The following is a 20,011-nucleotide window of genomic DNA, read 5'->3' as shown; positions in this document are numbered from 1 at the left end:
TTTAGGTCACGAGCAGTTGTCCAAGCATTTCACTGCATATCGTACTGTGTATGACTGTGTACGTGACAAATAAAATTTGAATTTGAATTTGATATCAGTGAGTGCCACAGTTGAAACCTGGCCAACAAGCCTGCTGGACGGAAAAGCCAAGTTGGAAATAAATGGTCTGTGAACAAGCTACAAGTGACTGTCAAAATAAGATCAAGGAGATTGTTTGTCTCTAATATCTGGCTCGCCTGCAAAACTGAAGTCTAAAAGCTGAGCTGCATTCATGTAAAGAGACAAACTTGAGTTGTTTTTTGTTTTTGTTGTTAATTTCATTGATTTGACCTCATTAGGTTTAAATCCTTCCAGTCTTATTTTCAGTGTCAGGGAATGTCACGCCACTGTGAGCAATGCAATGTCTGTAATGGAGCTGTCATCTTAGTTTAGTTCTGCACAGCAACTGGATGACTACTCTGTGAATACTGTTGTGTAGCCAAGCAGAAAACTTCTATATCACTTCGCATTTGTGGGACCTAGTGTGGGTTGAGGAGCTCGGGTAGAAATGAATGAAGTGAAGCGAAACGGAGCTCATCTGTGTGTAAGGAGGAGCGCACCTGTTGAGCTTGTCCTGCTGAGTCCCACTATCACAACAGTGTTTTGTTCTGCCAGTGGGAACGCACAGGCCACCTTAATTATTTTCACAACAGCTCTCTTAACCCTGCTCAGTTATGTACAGACAGAGATGGTATCTTATCGCTTGCTGTCAAAGGTGACTTAGAAATATCCCGCTGACCCTACATGGTGTTGTACGTGAGCACGCAGTCATTCAGCGATGCCATTCAGTGCACATAAACAAGTGTCCCACTGCCTAAGCTGTGGAAAATCAACAGGAATGACTTTGACCTCGAACAACAAGCATCCCGTCTGAATGTGGAGACACAGTACGTAAAATGCCACTGCATATCTGTCCAAACCAAGGAAATGATAGGATTTCGATTGCAGGCCATGCTTCATATGAACCAGTAACAAATGAGAAAATCCCTGTCAGACTCACTCCAAAAAGGGTCGTAAACAACAAGAGAAAAGGGGGGAAAAAAAACGTGCAGAAAGCTGGGCTGAGGTTTTAACACTCTTATTGCAAGACTCTCATGGTTAAAGCAGCACAGTGATGCACATAGCGGCACGTCTTAAACCGTTACTATTGACGGTGATGAAGACTCTGATGGAAATGTGGTGGTTCGAGGGCCCGGTGGCGCCAGTGTCCGGCAGCCTCGCCTCTGTCAGTGCGCCCCAGGGCAGCTGTGGCTACAATGTAGCTTGCCATCACCAGTGTGTGAATGTGTGAATGACTGAATGTAGTGTAAAGCGCTTTGGGACTAGTAAAGCGCTATACAAATGCAGGCCATTTACCTTTTTACCAATATGCCTGTCTGGCAATTAACAATCGTACCTCTGTAATTGTGTACATAGTTATGCACTACACTAGAATTTTCTAACCCTGTAGAAACTCACAACACATGAAATACTCACTACAAAAACACTGATGCACATACATGTGCTTTTTGAGCTTCCAATTGGACTTTCCACTGTTTATCTCAATTTCACTCCAACTCAAAGCTGTCAGAAAACTGTAGTTTACGCATCACAAACTGTTATAAATAAAGTGTGAAAAAGATCCAGCAGACCTCTGGGCTATGAGGGGAAAACTCCTGCGCTGGGATCCTAGCTGGCCAGTCATTGAGCCCCCCCTCAGTAATGCTCGTGAATTTTCTGGATTTAGCCTGCGGCGATAATGCTGCGTGGCTGCAATCCATCAATGGCTCCTTGTAAACCTAGTAGAGTTTTATCACTAGTTTAATCATTTATGAACATGATACAAGTGACTTTTTCACTGCAATAATTCACAGAACAGACAAAAGAACCACAGAAAATATATATTGAGAAATATAATCTGTTGTTTTTCATATTAATAAAGAAGATTTAGGAAACATAAAAAAGCGAAGACATTCGGCTTTAGCTGGGTTATTGGATGCTAAATCACAAATAAGCCTTAATAAATCTGTAGAGAAAGTAGTAGCAGTCAGCTGTCATCAATTGGAAAACAGTGGTAAAACATAAAGAATTAAAGTCTTATGAAAAGAATTGAAGAGTAAATTGGAGACAAACTTTCTCTTTCGCACAACTGATCACATAATTAATAAAAAAAGTGGTTGTGGACATCAAAGCTTTGCAACCACTAAACTTGACTTCGCACAGTTTGACCTGATTTCAGGCACAGAGCTGCTGTGAGGGAACCCTGCAGGTAGCTAACCTCCAGGTAATTGGAGCCAAGATGACACACAGGGCCTTATGAAGTTCAAGCGCCGTCTGTTTCAGAGCAAACACCCCCCCGGCTTCGATTCACAGAGCGGCGTGATGATGAAACCGTGACTCGACGCAGGTCAAGCAAAACCATCAACAAACACTTGACCTGCTGGGCGGTTTCAGTGACAGAGGCAGGTCGGCTTGTGGAGCAGAATTCTCGAGGCTGAACTAGAAAATAAAACTCAAAGAATAATTAGCCACTACAATGTGCTCCAGAGATGCTGCTTGCATTTTAAATGCAAAACGTGAAAATTTAAGTTCTCACATCGCTGTGTTTGCACACCACAAGACTTAGAGGGTGGGAAATTATTGATTTGACAAGGTAAAATATAAATAATGTATACAGTATGATTTTTAAAGTTTAAATATGAATTCTGGGAACTAATGGGAGTCTGTTTTTTAAAAAAAATTGGTTCCTACTTTTACTTTAAGAAATGTAGGTCACACTGAGTGTTACAAAAATCGGTTTGTTTTGTCTCAAATTTACCAGAATAATGACTGAAAGGAGAATTTTATCTTACTTTCCCCAAAATAAACACAATTATACAGGAGCGAGTTGAATATTTTATTTTAAACCTCATGCTGTAATATTAAATGTAAGAATACAGTTTGAGCTGTGTGGCCAATAGCTCGTCACTTATGCTGCCGTGCAGTTTTTGTTATTCTTCAGCTCTGTGCAAATGTCACATTTAGTCATTTGAAATGATTTAGCACCATTTAAAATGACTGTTTTTACATTTTCAGTTGTGAAAAATATTTTGTTTTGCCCATTAAAGGTTTGGTAATAGTCAGTAAAATTACTATTCTTCCTGTGCAGCTGCATAAATTTTATCTGGTGTCAGATAGTGGTGATATAGGTTGGTTTTTTTTTTTGGCATTCATAAGAGTTTAGGCGGCTGATCATTCTGTCTTTATCTGTCAGAATCCTTTGAGGTCAACTCTTTGTGTCAGTGTCTTCATTCAAGCTCATTAGAGCTACAGGATCGAACCACAGGATGTCACAAAGCTTGATGTCTGCTGTGGCACACAAAGACACTCTGAGGTACTGACAGGGAGGAACGAGTGACGGCCTACTGCTGGTGAAATGTTTAATTTGCCTTGTTGGAAGCATCTCCTGCCTGATCAAGCTGATGTGTCAGGTCCTGCCACATAACCCCTGGCTCATGGTTGTTCTGCTTTGATGGCCTGTTTGGTTTTTGTTCCCCGTTTTCTTTTCTTTCTTTTTTTTGGTGTTCCCTACCAGTGGTGGTGTCAGTTTCTTTGATGCAAGTCTTCTGGCTTAATTTAATATATTTGTTCTACTACAGGCCAATGCTCAGTGAGACTTTTATTGGGATTTGTAAACATGTCCAATGCATATTTTGTTTTTCGCAAAACAAAATATGCATTTTCAATCACATGACTCACCCTCTTTCTACAGTAATATAAATAATAAAACGAATAATTAAATGGAAAACTACAGAGAATAGAATCGATGGAGAAGATAATAGTTGGGGTACTATCAGTTATATACTGTATTTATAGGCAAAGCGGGGCAGTAGTTTCACCCTGTAACAGCGCTCAGTAGTGGGCTCTACTGTGTTCTCTCTTACATTAAATACATATAGTGTTCAAAATTCATGCCTGCAGTGTGACCTGTGTGCTGACACACCTCTGAGGTCACAGGTTAGATTCCTTAAAACAGCGGTCCCCAACCCCCGGGCCTCGGACCGGTAAGTCATTTGGTACCGGGCCGCGAGAGTTGAGGCTCAGGTATGAAATGTATAGTTTTCAGGGTTTTTATCGGTTTTCAGCGTTATTTTGTTATCGTTTTTATCGTTTACTCGGTTTTCCTGGGTCTTTTCACGTGTGTTATAAATAAATCTTCTTTTTTTCGGTACCGGTACTAGTTTTATTTTGTTGTATTTATCTGTGACACCTTAAAGGCCGGTCCATGAAAATATTGTCGGGCATAAAAAAGGTTGCCTTAAAGGTGTGCCACCAACATTAGCTTCAGACTTGGGAATTTCTGGACCAGATGCAGAGAGTGCCAAAGGAAAGAGTACATCTCTTCTCTCAGTAACTGCTGTTAGGTTCCCCCTGGGTGAGACACTTGACCTTCACCGCTCCAGTGGAGCTTCATTGGCCTGCAGCAGCAGATTGTGGTGTACCGGGATAAAACTCCCAGGATGTACTGGAATACAAGTCTGGGTGCTCATGGCATTTTCTCTCATGAATAAAGATTTAATGGTGTTAAAAATAATCCACCAGCCTGTTTTGATTTGTGTATTGATGTGTGAGGATTGAATTGTGTTCTGCGTCTGCCCCCAGATGAAGACTGTGAGCGTGGCGCTGGTGCTGTGCCTCAACGTGGGAGTGGACCCACCTGATGTGGTCAAGACCTCCCCCTGCGCCAGACTGGAGTGCTGGATAGGTGAGTCCACGCAGACGCCAAACAAATCAAAGAGACTCATAATGAGATTTATTGAGCTTAAATGACACGCATGTATTTCACTAAAGGCTCTCACACTGTCCTGCTTCTCTTGTTGGTGTGAAAATAAACAGATATTTCTCAGGCATTTGTTTTCCTGAGTGTGAACGTTGTCAATGATTTTTGGACACACTTTAGAAAATGTGGATCAAAAACTAAAATGTGAACAAGCGGATATCATACACACACTAATGCATTCATTATCTCTTTACAGGGATTGTTGCGTTATCCAGATTTGCTACAGATAAGTTATTATAAGTGCTTTTAATTTTAATTTAGTGCAGCTGTGATTTTTCTGCTCATAAAGATGATATTTTACGACCACCTCTGTACCCTTAATGACGAGTGTTTACACCTCAGTTTATTATTACAGATGTGGTCTGACACCCATTAGAATATCTTCTGGCGTTTTCCAGGACTATCCATAGTACGCTGATCGGCCTCACTAACTTTTGATGTGCACCCAGTCATCTTATTCTGGAAGCAGGCCTGAAATATGACAGTAACAAGGGTTACCTTAGAAGACATCTGAAGGGAAATGTGTGGAGAGAAAAGAGTGGACAGTAGAGAAATGTCATAAAATTGAGAGGAGAGATATGGAGAAAAATATTAGTTTTCAGTACAAAATACCAGGAGCGTTTTCTCTCAGGAACACGTTTTAGAGAGCTGCCGAGCGCTGAGGTGAAGACCTGTGAAAGTTATTCAAATTGGTAAGCTGACAGGGTTACAGTTGGTTTTACACGTGCCATTTTGTTAAAACTGCTAAAAGAAAGTTGCATCGCGACTGTGGCTGCCTCAGCCTCTGTCCTCGCTTCATGTCAAAGCTGCAGGTTTTTGTGATTTGAAGCTGCAGACGGGCTGAAGCTTGCTCTTCGCTTACAAAATTTGAGCAATGCAACACTCTTGCAGAGTTGTGTGTGGAGGGGTTTGATAGTGCTTTTTTTGTTATTGTTTTTAGAAACACTGCCCTCCCTAAGGTGCTGTGTTCTCCCTATATCCAGTATAGCCTCTCTGCACTTCATCAGTGGCATTATGGTCAAGAAAACAAAAAAAAAAAACAAGACATGCACGGACTCATCGATCAGTTTCTCGACAGTTGTGATTTCATTTTTAACTGTGTACTGTTTACATCTGGCTTCAGCCAGCTTTCTGGATTATTGAAAACGACAATATTACAATATTTACGACATATCAATATAATATATTGGCTAGTAGTTATTTTTCTGTGTTGGTCCTGTACTAGCTGGACAAGATACTATGCAAAGAACACACTTCGTGAATTGTTATTTCATACAGTTACATACAGTTATTTCTGTATTGTGTCATGTTGCCATTTAGTGGTGTTGTTGCTATCATTACTGTACACGCAGTGATCAAAGGGATCGAAAAACTGCTTTATTGGGCTGAAACACAGACTTCTTCCTTTTTTGGGTGAAAAATAATTTTGGTTCAAAGAGCAAGGCGGTGTTATGGTGTTCAGCACTACTGAGCACCGTGACTTTTACATGACACTAAAACTTGAACTTTCACTTCAGGGATATTCTCAAGCTTTCCCGTGGGAGCTAAATTCATAAGGTCTCTGTCACACAGGGGTGAAGCAGTCTGCCCTCACCGGAACCACATAATGTGACATAGAACAAAAACACAACCGTCTCCATTGAATGGGAACCTCAAAAAACATTGTTTTGCTCCCCTGGGATTGACTGACTGTTAGGAGTCAGGCAAGCACATTAAAGTGGAAACACAGCTCTTAAAGTTTCTGAAAGTTTTTCAGTGGCTTCTGAGGACACTGTCGCTCTATAGACCTGCCACTCGGCTTGTGAGAAGCCATTTGGGTGTATGAAGTGTTAAAGGCTGGGATGACGTCCTAAAATGCACCGTGGTGTTCATCTCTCATGGATGCTTGAGCCACACGCAGATTGGGAGGAGGGGAACAAAACAAAAACCTCACATCTGCTTTTTGTTTCACTGGTGTGTGTGTGTGCGGTTTTGTGGAAACTGCCTTTCACTTTGCACCATAGCAGGAAATTGTGATGCCAGTGTATGCAGTATAAACAGAAGCGTTATGTTGCAAGATGCATGTTCATCAAGTTCAGAGACAATATTACTGAGCATTCACCGAGTAGACACAGATGGGATTGAACCTGAGATGAGAGAGCAAGGCCTTGTGACCATAGAGCACGTAATAGCTGGTTAGTGAAGAGCTGAGCGTTTATGATGTCGCCCTGTTAGTGCTTTAAAACCAGATGTGACAAGCGAACAGTGGTTCTGGACGAGAATCTGGGGACGATGTGCGCTAATGCGGCACAAACTTGTCCATCTCTAAGTAGCCACATGCTAAAACACACCATGTTTTCTTTCCTTTCTTTCTTTTTTTTTGCTCTAATGGGACCACAAGTTACAAAATGAAGTTTATGTTCTATTAAATAATGTTTAAAAGTAGTGACTGAGACCATAAAGTCTTAATGGAAGTATTCAAATAAGTGCAGGGGTCTTTTCCCCTTAGACTTTAATACAGTTTATCTTTGTTTTTAAACCAGAGGAGTTGCCCCTGTTAGCATGTTGCTAATATTTTAAGTCATTAAAGGCACATTCAAAGTGCAAACATTGAATGAAAATGATTTTATGATCAATACATTTCAAATATTCAAATCTGAATAGTCAAATTCTTTCTTATTTTCGTGTCATTTCTAAACAAAATATTATATATGGTTTGTAAATGTATTATGTACATTAGACATAATGTAAAATAATGCGGCCGTTGTGGTGTGACCTAATGTGAATAGTCCTCATTGATCAGAACAGTAATGATTTCATTCTCTGCATATCACTATCCCCTGAAAACCTACTAATACATCTTTTTTTCCCTCCCTGAGCAGAATTTGATCTGTCCTTTATCTATATTCTGCTTTTCTTCATGCCATATTGATTTACTCTCATCAATATTTCAACCTTAGTGGCTGCTGCTATTTTTCCATACCCCGCTTCAGATTTAATAAGAAATGTCCCTTTGATGCTGAAACGAACAACTTCAACAACTTCTTTGTACTCGTGGCGTGGCTGAATTCTTAATCACTAAACGTTAAAGCAGTAATTATATTGCTGGTTTGTTAGTTCTACATCGACTTGTGTGGTTTTCCTCAGTTATGGCTATTTTCTTTGCCGTGTGTGCGTCTGTATGTGTGTCTGTGTTAATTGCAGTGTGTTTACACTCTTGTGTTTGCTTCCCAGATCCTCTGTCGATGAGTCCACAGAAGGCCCTGGAGACCATCGGGGCCAACCTGCAGAAGCAGTATGAAAACTGGCAGCCCAGGGTGAGTCTTTAACCGATACTGTGACCAGAGACACAGACTCACACCACGTCTGTTCAGGACCGAGTTAGATAATGAATCAAAATAAATTAAAATAATATCATCACTGACTGATTTTTGGCATCCATTAAACCATTTGCACTTTTCTGTTCTTTGAACTAAACAATCACCTACCTTTCTATAAGCAGTAACCTCTCAGTAAACTCTTTGAATATTACACTGATGACTCCTCCACCACCTCCTGGTACTCTGGTATTGATTTGACTGATCTTTGCTTAAAGCTCTGGGAACTTAAACATCAGCTTGTTCGTCATGAGAGTTTTCAGACAAAAACATTTCACTGTGCACAACACTGATGAGAAGCTGTTCAGCTGTTGTGTTAACAGTAACTCCTAATTCAATGTTCCTGGGTCTAATTTAGAGCGTACAAAGCTGTTTTCATACATTTCAGACACCAGTGGAAGAATCGGGTTTGAAGTTTCTCACACTTTGTACAAAACAGGCAACTCTGTGTCAGTACTGGGGTAGACCATACAGGAGGGAGCACACACCTATTGGCCCCTTGCTATTGTGAAATCTCTGGACTGTCTACTGCTCTGTTGTCACATGGGTTCAGTCTGACTTTACATGTGAAAGCGACAGTTTAGAGGCTGTTTAAAGTTCTCTTTGACTCATTCAGTGTCTCAGAAAACTGAGAACTACAGTTGACATCATGCATATTTATTATTCCTACTTTTCTTAGATAGTTTTTTTTTTTTTTTAAATGTGTGTTAATTAAACTACACCAACCTTTAATAACTTGGACACTTTCTCACAACTACGCCAGCTTCCAGTTTTCTTCCAGTTTTACTCAAATAAGCTCAAAAGAAAGTGTTCAGACTTACTTTACTTTTTTTTAAAAATGCAAATAAAACCCAACTGAAAATGACTCGCAGTGTATCCCACTTGGTCTACAGCTTTCTCCATGCGTGTGTAGGGCTGTGATGTGTGTAGGCCTCCAAAATGTTAGTTCTTTTTCAAGTTGTTGCTAATAAATGTTTAACCATATTTACTTTTACTGAAATTTCTGTAAGCAAAAAAGGGAGAAATGGGAAATAACTCTGTCTATGTGTGCATCTCAGAGCTCTGAAAACAAATAAACAGCAGATGCCACACTGGGAGATTCCTGCCTGCAGAGTTAGCAGCATGATGAACTGCCACAGTTCTTGTAGTCTGCGGTGATGCAATAGCTGCAGTAAAGAGTTATAGCAGATCAACTCGTAATTATGAGACCGATTGGCCCTTTAGTGGAAAACTGTCCATCTTTGGTCTCTGGCTAATGGATGGGATGGGCCGGTTTAATTTTTACACTTGTATCTAAGAGGTCACCACTGTCTGCCCAGCTGTGGGGTTACTCTGTGTCCTGCAGACAGTACTGAAAAGTATTAAAACTGATGGTCTGAACTTCCCCGCTAGCCAAACTGTGTTTTGTCATGATTTCTAAATTAGGCAACTTTCCCAGATTTTCATATTGGAGAAATATGGACAAGATACAGCTGTAATAATCCAGTATCAATCAACCAAGCAATCAGCCAGTAGAGAACGCATATTAAGATATTATATGAGTTTATTTTAGAAAACATACATTTTCCAGCTCCTTTATACTTCTTATATGCAGTATGCCAAGAAAACGCCCACATGCTCTCGACAGTAATTCATACTTAAAAAAAAAAAATAGATGCATTATGTGTTTTTGTACACTCAGCTGTTCTAAGTTTATATGTGTGTATACATTTATTCGTTCATGCCAGCAGCAGCTGTTGTCCTTTTTCCAGAGCCTCCTTGGTGCTTTTGTCTTCCTCCAAAAATTGGGAAGTCATTGGAGCACATGACACTCCTCCAAAGTAAAAGTCTCCCAAAGAAGAATTTTTATTTTCTAAGGAGTAAAAGAGATGGAGTATAAGTGTAAAGAAACTTTCTCTGTTTGGACATAAAAAGCAAAGAAGCAACAAAGCAGTGCTCACCATGACAGCAGGAAATCTCATCTTAGTGACTGACTGCGCTTCCAGTGTTTAGACAATGATCTGCCATTTACTGACATGAATCACCGTAATGGTGCAAGCCGCAGCATTTGTAGGAGTTTGATCTAACAGATTCTATTTCAGCTTTTTACAAACATGAAGATCCACGCTGACTAAATCACAAAAGGCCCCCCCCCTTTCAGGATGAAATCTAATCCCCCGACCAATATTTCTAATAAATCCTGCTGATATGTGCAGATATTGGATTATGGCTGACAAATTGGCACCACTGCTTTTGTTGGTGAATTAGCTGAAAGAAGTCTCTGACAGACACGCTCACTTTACCTGCTAAAGCCAGCGAAGCTAATACAGCAGTCTGTCATGAAAGAAGCAATAAATCCTGCTTTCAAGAAGGTTATAATGTTCAGCTCGTTGAGCAGGAAGATGCATCTGTTGTTGAACGCGTAAACCGCTCAGTGTTTCTCTGTCCAAAGTAACCTGTTATGAAAATATGAAATATGATTGCATATTTTTGAGTCTAAATTAAATATTTCAGAAAACACAAACAATGCCATGTTCTTTTCTCAGTGTACACTTCATGGATCTTTACGTATCTAGCTATTAAATGCTCGATGCAAGTCTTCCTGTGGAAGACCATAGCAGCGGGGTTAGTGAAAGTTTTTGGTACCTTAAGCTGTCTTGTTTCCAGTCTGCTTGTGGTCCTTTTGGCCAGGCTGTGGTTGAATGCAGGTACATGGCCTGTGTGGAGAATTCAGTTCAATTCAATTTTATTTATATAGCACTAAATTACAACAACAGTCTGCTCAAAGCGCTTTATATTGGAAGGTAGGCCCTACAATAATACATACAGAGAAAAACCCAACAATCACATGACCCCCTATGAACAAGCACTTTGGCGAGAGTGGGAAGGAAAAACTCTCTTTTAACAGGAAGAAACCTCAGGCAGAACCAGGCTCTGGGAGGGGCGGGGCCATCTGCTGCGACCGGTTGGGGTGAGAACTAAAGAGGGACTGCATTTGCCAACATTCAACTGTAAACTACAAACAAGCTTTTGATTATCTTTTTAGAAACCACAGATATCCACTGACTTCACAACAAGCTCTGAAATACTGTCAATTATCTCTAGAGACAAAGTTATCTGATCAGAGTTTAAGTTCAGCTCACCCTGTGATCTGTTTAAATCTTTCCCCCCCAAAGGTTTTTTGCAACATTGGTAATATCTGGTGTATAAACTGTAGGAAACTGGGCAATTCTGAAGAGGTTGGACACTTGTAGTGATTATATGCTGCTGACGTGTGGCATCATTTCGAGAAGCTGTCCAGGAACTAAAATCACAATGTTGTTGCAGCTGGTTTTATTTTCATTTTATTATTTAGGGGGGATTAACTTCCCATGCATTGTAGTTTAGTGTTAGTTGTTTTTTACTCTCAAATATATATATATATAATTTTTTTTTTTTTTTCTTATGTTCTTCTTCCTGAACGACAGGCATCCTCTGGAGAATGACTCCAAAAAATAAGCAAACACTTGAAATTTGATCTGAGTGCTTGAGCTGAGTTTCTTTTGGTTTTATTGGGTTTGAATTTGATTTCAAACCACCTGCGAATATGCTTTAATCTGCTCATATAGTTTTGGATTTGATCATGGCCTTTTTTTTTTTTTTGTTTTCTGTTGAGACGTGGTAGCAGAATGTGAACATGGTCTCTGAGGTTTTGAACAAGATGGATTTTTTTTTCTTCTCTTTTTAGTTTCTCTTTTTGCTCAGGTGGAGATGCCACGCTCAAAAAAACCAAGATAAAAAAAAAAAGAGCCAGTAAAACAATTTTGGTGCTATAGTATCTACAGAGGATCGAAATTCAATTCATCCTGTTGTCGTGTTGCTAAAACCCTACATACCCGCCAAAAAGCATCACGAGGCTTTAGAAATAAAAATACAACAGTGTGTGGCTGTTTGGTAAGAGAGTTCAGAAGTAACACGTGTGGTAAGAGGAGGGTGGAGGAAGAAACGTCCCCAGAGACTGCAGCTGAAGGAATGTAGGCTCGGGCTTGGTTGACCTGAGAGGTCAGCAGCAAATGGTGGTAGGAGTGCAGGAGGAGGTGTGGGAGGGTGAGAAAGCGGTTCCTTTTTCCAGCCGGAGGATTCACAGCTCTGCAGCTCCACACTGGAGTGCAGCTTTCGCCAACACACCTTACATAAAGCGTTGACAAAGCAGTCAATTAAACTGCAGTTATTACCTGCTTTGTGACAGCACTGACAAATTGTGTAATAACTTCATTTCGGATGAAACGAGATGGGGAATATTAGACCAAATGAGAAGCCATTTTTTTCCCCTCACCCCCCTAGCCCTCCATCCCCGTCATGTTGATATGTAAGAGCAGCATTCGCAACAGTTGAGCTGCCCAGGGAGTTTAGCTGTGCCAACCTGCTGTCACGAATCTGTTTCTCTGTTTGCTTCTGTACTCTTAAATTAACCCTCATGGACACAAAACGTACAGAGAAAGGCAAACTCTGTCCTGGCTGCTGCCCACTCACTTTCTCTACCAACTCAACCTCCTCTCTCTTCCCTTAACATCTCTCTCTCTCTCTCTGACCTTTTGTTTTCCACTCCACCTCAAATCAAGATTCTCCCGTGTCCATCCTTATTGTTGTCGTCTTGTTTTTACCATTCTTCTTCGCCTGTGGAGGTTTTTTTTTATTCATTTGAGTTTTTCTTTCTTTTTTTGTGCTGTCTGCTTTCCTTGCACTACAATGAAGAAAAGACATCCTTTCTGCATAGTAGGGTGCAGATTATCTGGCAGCCTCTGCAGGAATTTTGAATAGTTGAGTTAAGTGAAAGGTGCTTTTTGGCGGCAGTTATATAGTTTTTGTACCTATTAGAACCCCCCCCTCTCATCTTTTATAAATTAGGGCTGAACATCACAGTAACAAAGTGGCAATGCTTTGTTGCAGTGTATGAGGCAGAGCATGCACTGGTCAGCAATTGGGGAAATCGGCACAACTAACACCTGTTCTGATTTTTTTTTTGTTTTTTTTTTTAACATAACATGGGACTACTTGCTGTATAATCTCTCTCTTCCACAGCATGTCTTTCATCCTGTCTTCCTTCTCTCACCCCAGCCGGTCTCAGCAGATGGCCCCGCCCCTCCCTGAGCCTGGTTCTGCTGCAGGTTTCTTCCTGTTAAAAGGGAGTTTTTCCTTCCCACTGTCGCCAAAGTGCTTGCTCATAGGTGGTCATGTGATTGTTGGGTTTTTTTCTCTGTATGTATTATTGTAGGGTCTACCTTACAATTTAAAGCGCCTTGAGGCGACTGTTGTTGTGATTTCGCGCTGTATAAATAAAATTGAATTGAATAATTTATTCATATTGAATATTTGTAGACAGATAAATTGCTCCCCTGACTAAGAACAGCTTTGCACCACCATCAACCAGAATCTGCACAACCTGATGGTTCCACTGTTGCTTCACAGCAAGAAGGTCCTGGTTTCGAATCCCCCATCTGGCCAGGGCGTTCCTGTGTTGCCTTTGTTCTCCCGGTGTCTGCATGGGTTCTCTCCACGTACTTCTGCTTCAACAGTCCAAAGACTGTTTGTGGGTTTAGTTTAATTGGTGATCCTTCATTGGCTGTAGGTATAAATGGTTATGTCTCTCGGTATTGGCCCTGCCAGGTTGGCAAACTGTCCAGAGTGTACCCCGCCTTCTCGCTCTATAGCACCTGGGATAGGCTTCAGATAAATGGAATATTTTTTTTAAAATTTCCTTCACTTGCAAACTCTCAGCCTTCCTTTTTTTTTTTTTTTGGATAATTCTTCACTTTGCTTTTGCACAGTGCTGCCACCACCACAAGTTTGTCAGCCATCTTTGTTGAGCACCATCTTTTTCTTTTCTTTTTTTCTTTCTCTGCTGTCTGTGCTTCTATTGACTGTGGCTTTATTTTGTTATCTTACAGAGCTCAGACTGGATTCAACCAAGGACTCCTTTTGTTTCATAGACATGGCATCAAGAAACTAGAAGTTATGTGATACCTTAGTTTTCGGTTTCTCTTTGAGTTTTCTCTCTGTTTGCCTCGTCTGCTCTGCTATTCCCTTTCAAGCCTCACTTGTTCACTTTCATTTTCTCTGTGCACGTTACTGTTTTTTCTCTCCCTGTCCTCTCTGTTATTTCTCTGGGAATCTAGTTTGAAACTCCCCCCTCTTGACTTGCTGGTTGTTTGTTATCTTGATGAAAAGCGATGTGCTTGTCTTGTCCAATGGGCTTCTCAAAGCCAGCACATTGTTTCTAAATTGCTGAACATGTTGCTGCTGCTAAACAGGTTCGGTATTTTTATCTAACTGCATGGTGTCCTCTCATGCTACCCACTCTTTAGTTTGCTCTCCTTCCTGGCTACAGCTTGTGAACCCCTGCCGTCCACTCGGCTACCCCTCTCTTGCATAATGTATCACTGAGCTGAACCTCAAAGACTTTACTTTGATTAGATTTGCAGTCTCTTCTTATCACCCTGGAAACGCCAAGCTACACAGCAGAGGACGAGCACAAGTGAAGGGTTTCTGTGTAGCTGCTAATGATGCAACACACTTTGCAGGCTTTGCTTATGCTACATTCTTATGTTGTATTTTTAAAAGGCCATTACGGTTTCCTTTAGTAATGACATAGTCATCATGAGCTAGTGGGGCACCTGTTGTGCCAGCTGTTTTTATATTTTACATAAGTAATGCTAATGCTACGATTGGCTACGTGTTATATCTGTCATAGAGCAACGGCAAATGTTCTTTTGTGTTCAGGAAAATTATTTTTATCCAATCGTCACAGGAAATTTTGCCACATTGCCAGAAAATAAAAATTTAGTTCCACTTTTTCAGTGTGAGGATATTAGTTTGTCACGGAGGATACTACTCAGTCAAAAAGTTGTGTAATATTTTAGGGAACTTTCAGAAATGTGATAGACGACCTTAAGGATGGCTTTGCGTTTAGAGTTAATGAAAGATTGAGTGGAGTTAAAGGATCGAGCATTTTTAGAATTTAGTTCCTTAAAGGTGTGTTGAAGCGGTCTTAAACCCCCCCCAATAAAAACCCCCAGACTTGAGCCTGATTTATAATCCTGTATTGATATGCAGAGAAGTTTTCACCCTGTGCCACTGTGCCAATAAAACCTGCCTTTCTTATGGCTTCAACTGGAATGCAGTCTAACGTGTACAAGGCTCGCAAAATTTCAAAATCACTGGTAGCCCTTTGGGCAGGCACTCTTCAGTTTTTGGTAGCCCAAAATAAATTTAAGTAGCCCGAATTAAAAAAAAAAAAGGACAATTTTTTGATTGATGTTTTGTTTCCTTTACAATATTATACTTTAATGTAAAGTATAATATTGTAAAGGAAACAAAACATCAATCTAAGAATATTTAAAACACAAATTACAACAACAAATTACAATCATCAACTCAAATATTTGGTTCTAATTGAACAGAAATTTCTATGAACTTGCAAGAACTGTGTAGAACATGAATCGGTGTTCAGTAAGAGGCAAGTGGAACCAAGATCTAGGACATTTGCGTTTTGAAGTTTGCAAAGACTGCTAAATCTTGCCAATGGTAGTTCACTCTTTGCAACATAGTACGCTGTTCTAAACAGCCTTTTCAGGACTTCTTGTTATGCTTGGTTTATTTTTAGTATGTTTTTTGCAATCGGTGTTTGTTCTGGGAAAGATAGTGCAGACTGGGCAATAATGCATTTCTTGCATTTCTTGCATTTCTCATGGGTTCTGATGAGGTCTTTCTTAAAATGACTGGTCCCAGTAACAAAGGCGCTTGTCGACTCAGAAACCGAGGGAAACTCACAACACACAGAGCATTATGTTATTTAGCTCGTCATATTCCAGCCACATAAATTCTTTTGTCCATGAAGTGGATCGTGAAAGCACAAAACAAGCGCAAATTCAAACGCGATTTCCATGTCTCACATATTGACAGTGGCTCATCAATGCCGATGACATAATTGCTCAGCTACATTTGCGAAAGAATGCAAAAGCATTGACATATCTTTCCTTCCTATGATAGCCTGACGGGCAGGGCTGAGATGGATTTTGGTAGCCCGACTCGAAAAGTCGCTAGCCCCGGGACGTCGGGCTAGCGATTTTGCGAGCCCTGGTGTAACCAAACATGCCTTTTATGAGAAACGTGGCCTATTTTATGCTTAAACGGGAGCAGCAAGTTTCTAAAAAGACTATGAATATGAGTTTTATACTATAACAAACGTAAATGAGCTGCTATTAGAAGAAAGCACCAAAAATAAAACGGGGATATTTTGCGCACACATGAATAAAAGGTGTTTCGTGAAATCTTAGTTGCCTTTTGGCTTAAAGACAAAAAGGTTACAAAACCACTAGTGCATACACTCTCCCTCACTCAAGGCCACTCCACCCTGAGCCTGGTTCTGCTGGAGGTTTCTTCCTGTCAAACAGGAGTATTTTCTTCCCACTGTCGCCAACGTGCTTGCTCATTAGGGGGTCATATGATTGTTGGGGTTTTCTTACACTGTGAATGTGCAGTCTGAACAGCATTTTATTTGTTAAATTAAGCTCAAGACAGTTAGGTAGTAACTGAATCTATGGAACAACAAAGGGGACAAAGATGACACATTAACAGCTGTGTTTTTGTCTCCCTTGGAAGGAAGCTGACTTTTCACATTCAATGACAGAAACTGAACCACAGACATGTTCAGCTGCTGAGGGAATTTCCAGAAGTGACATGCCCATGTGACTTTAGGCAATCACCGTTTGCTAGAGTTTGTGGAAGTGGCATCATCGGCTCAACACTGAGTACGAATCCATAATTAAGTTAATTCAACCTTTTATTGGCTTTGCTGGTTATAGAGCTTCAGTACTTGCTATTGAAGCTTTCTAATTCAGTAACCAACACCATTCTTACGCTACATTATTCCCTTTGAAGTCTATATCTTCATATATAAAGCACCTCGAGGCCATTGTTGTTGTGATTTGGTTATATAAATTGAATTGAACTGAATTGAATTTCACATCAGTTGAAACCCATCTGAGTTCTCCTGATGACTAGCATGTATGGGAAGCTGTACAGGGAATAGCGGTAGGCAGAAACATTCCCAATTACCTCTCTTTGACTTCCCTCGTGCACTCAGTCCTGCCGGAGCCGGCCAGAGAAAACCATTAGCCTCTTGGAAGAAATATGAACATCTACCATCTGGACAGCGTGCTTATGAGGAAGGCGACAGTTTGAATACAGCACTCCTCTTGTGTTAATGGTTAGGAGGAGGTTAACTCTAGATAATGCAGAAGGGTTGTTTTGGTTGTCAGCTAAGCTTATAGGTTGGACACGAAATGGGATGTGGGGTGTTTTGGGGTTGTTGTTTTTTGGGTGAGTGAAGCATTTCAGTTTCATTGATTGCTCCTTCCTGGAAAACAAGTAAATTTATCATTCCTTTTAAAGTAGTATGTGCTGCTCCTAAGTGTTTTTCTGAAGCGAAGGTGCTCTATCTTACTCTCTTATCTACATTAAAAGGAAGGAGGCAAAGTGAGAGCAGAGATGTTTAATGCACAGATCTCCAAAGATGAGACATCTGAAGGCCGGGTATTTTGCTATGTTTATGGTCAGATTTGACGCTAAAGTGTTAGTAACCATTGATGTGTGTGTGTGTGTGTGTGTGTGTGTGTGTGTGTGTGTGTGTGTGTCCCAATTGCATCACCACATCCACATGTACCTACCGCCTGTTGTTGCGCGATTGGTCTTGAGAGACGAGACAGCGAACAGAGTGCAGTATATATTTGTAATTGTGTATCGCATATAAACTGGAGAAATGAATATTCTGCAGATGGCTGATGAATTAAGGGGGGAAAAGCTACTTTAATAAGTTCTTGGGAGATTGAAATACCACTTGTGATCAAACAGTTCTGAGAATCTGGATCCACGAGAATAGTTTCTGTGGGTTCTGTTCTGACTGCCTGCTCTGTTTATTCTACAGTTTCAGTGTGAACCTCAAACTTTTGTTTCAAGTTGTCCTGAATTTCATGTGGAAGGAGCTCATTGCTGGTGTTAGGAGACGGGTCTCCTGCTATAACTGGGCAGGTTTAAGTTGAAGAGTCCACAGTATCCAAGCCCAACGACAGCACATCAGATGAGGCACAAAATCTAGAGCATCCTTGTCATATACCGGTGTGTGTGTGTGTGTGTGTGTGTGTGTGTGTGTGTATATATATATTTTTAATTCATGAGGGTTGTGGACTGTGAATTCAACCCCCACGTTCACACTGTCAAAATGGACTTCTGCTTTAACCTGTGACTGTTGTGCGTGCCACGCCGTGCTGTCTCAGAGCCCATTGAAAACAGGTTTTTCTTTTTTGGCTACACCAACATGCTTCAACACCTGGACCTGGTGTGATTTCACTCGCTGCAATACTGTCAACTTCCCAAAAATGAAGAAAGATCGAAGAGATCGAGTGCCCATCGTGGAGGCAAAATGGGAATTCCACTGACAGATCTCAGTTTTAAACCAAGACAGGTTTCAGATTTTTACGAGCCCCTTCTCATCACACCTCATGTTCATAGTGGAGTATCTTTTATAAATGGTATAATTCTTAAATTATAGTTCCATTTACAAAAGTATAATTCTCTGTTTGGGCATGTTACTATTATAAGAATTATTAGGATCATTATTAACCCTCAGGGCTCTATACTGGCCATTTGTGGCCACTAACAAACTGAAAGGGTGGTGATTTTTAACAGACCCTGAGGGTTAAATCCTTTACTCAGACATGGTTGATCTGTGTATAAAGGTGTAGATAGCATGAAATCAAGCAGTTGAATAATACAATAAAGAATGCATGTTCTCCTGTAATTAAAGATGTATATAAATATGGTTAAATTAAAATATTCTGGCCAAGTGAAAGTATGTAGCTGTAGATTTATTTATTTTTTTAAGTCATTTCATGTGATAGTCTGCATCCTACCTGCAAAAACCTGCTATCACAGACAGGACTGAATTCAGTGGGAAGCTGCACTGGTGTCCCAGTCAGCAGTCATGAATGGATGCTGCTGTCTCCACAGTGAGTCACCTCTTCGTGTTTGCACTCATTGAGCTTGAGTGTGTGCAGATACTAATGATGAGTGTGTGACTGTTATTATTACATCCTGATTGCATAAATGTGTATGACCTTAGAGAGAGAGTGTGTGTGTGTGTGTGTGCGTGTGCTGACATTATCCATTTAGAGAGGATGCAGAGCAGGAGGGGACAACACAGGAGTCCAGGATGTGACTCAGTGGACAGAGATAAAGGATACAGCTCCCTTCATTCATATTTTTAAGCAGTATGTAAAATGTGCTGCTGTGACGGCATGTGCATGCCAGTCCTACAGCCTGCCAGCTGAACAGAGTGCAGGCACCGGTTCATGGGTGTGCTCAAGGACAATGGTACAAATTGTGGGCAGATCCAATCAGTGTAGTACTTCTTGAATTCCTACTTTAGTGAAGCACAGCAATGGCAAAACCCAGTCGTCCCTGAAGACATTTTTGTGGCTTTGCAAGTCATTTGAGTCACTTCAGTTCCTCACACTCTTCTTTTCCTTCTCACCGATGATCCAGAGCCCGTGTCTATGTTTCTGTTCTTTATTATTAACATAGCCCTACTCAGCCAGCCGTAGCTGCAATATTAAATTCAAAAGCCCTTTTGTTCTTCAAGTGCCTCTCAAAATTGTCCCTAGAGGAAAAGCGTTTCACATGAAGTGCTTTTGGTCAAACAGTTAACTTGCAGTATTCCTTCCTGGACTTAAAGATGGTCAGCATGGTTAAAAAGCATCAGTAAACAGATTTTACCCATTTGATCATTGTGATTAATAACTAT

The 20,011-nt window shown here is 40.6% G+C and overlaps 1 protein-coding gene across 4 annotated transcripts in view; it reads left to right on the top strand.

Annotated features, from left to right (window-relative positions):
• Positions 1-20,011, top strand: part of rptor (regulatory associated protein of MTOR, complex 1) — a 185,665-nt gene that overhangs the window by 17,247 nt on the left and 148,407 nt on the right. For all 4 annotated transcript variants that reach the window (XM_005737332.2, XM_005737331.2, XM_013911928.1 and 1 more), the window contains exons 3-4: positions 4,660-4,762; positions 8,051-8,133. In XM_005737332.2, coding sequence (XP_005737389.1) covers positions 4,660-4,762; positions 8,051-8,133 — 186 coding nt within the window. The remainder of the gene's footprint in view (positions 1-4,659; positions 4,763-8,050; positions 8,134-20,011) is intronic.

The sequence above is a fragment of the Pundamilia nyererei genome, unplaced genomic scaffold, assembly GCF_000239375.1.
Source record: "Pundamilia nyererei isolate P.nyererei 1_Seehausen unplaced genomic scaffold, PunNye1.0 scaffold00075, whole genome shotgun sequence".
Lineage (NCBI taxonomy): Eukaryota > Metazoa > Chordata > Actinopteri > Cichliformes > Cichlidae > Pundamilia > Pundamilia nyererei.
This window is presented reverse-complemented; position numbering and strand designations above follow the sequence as displayed.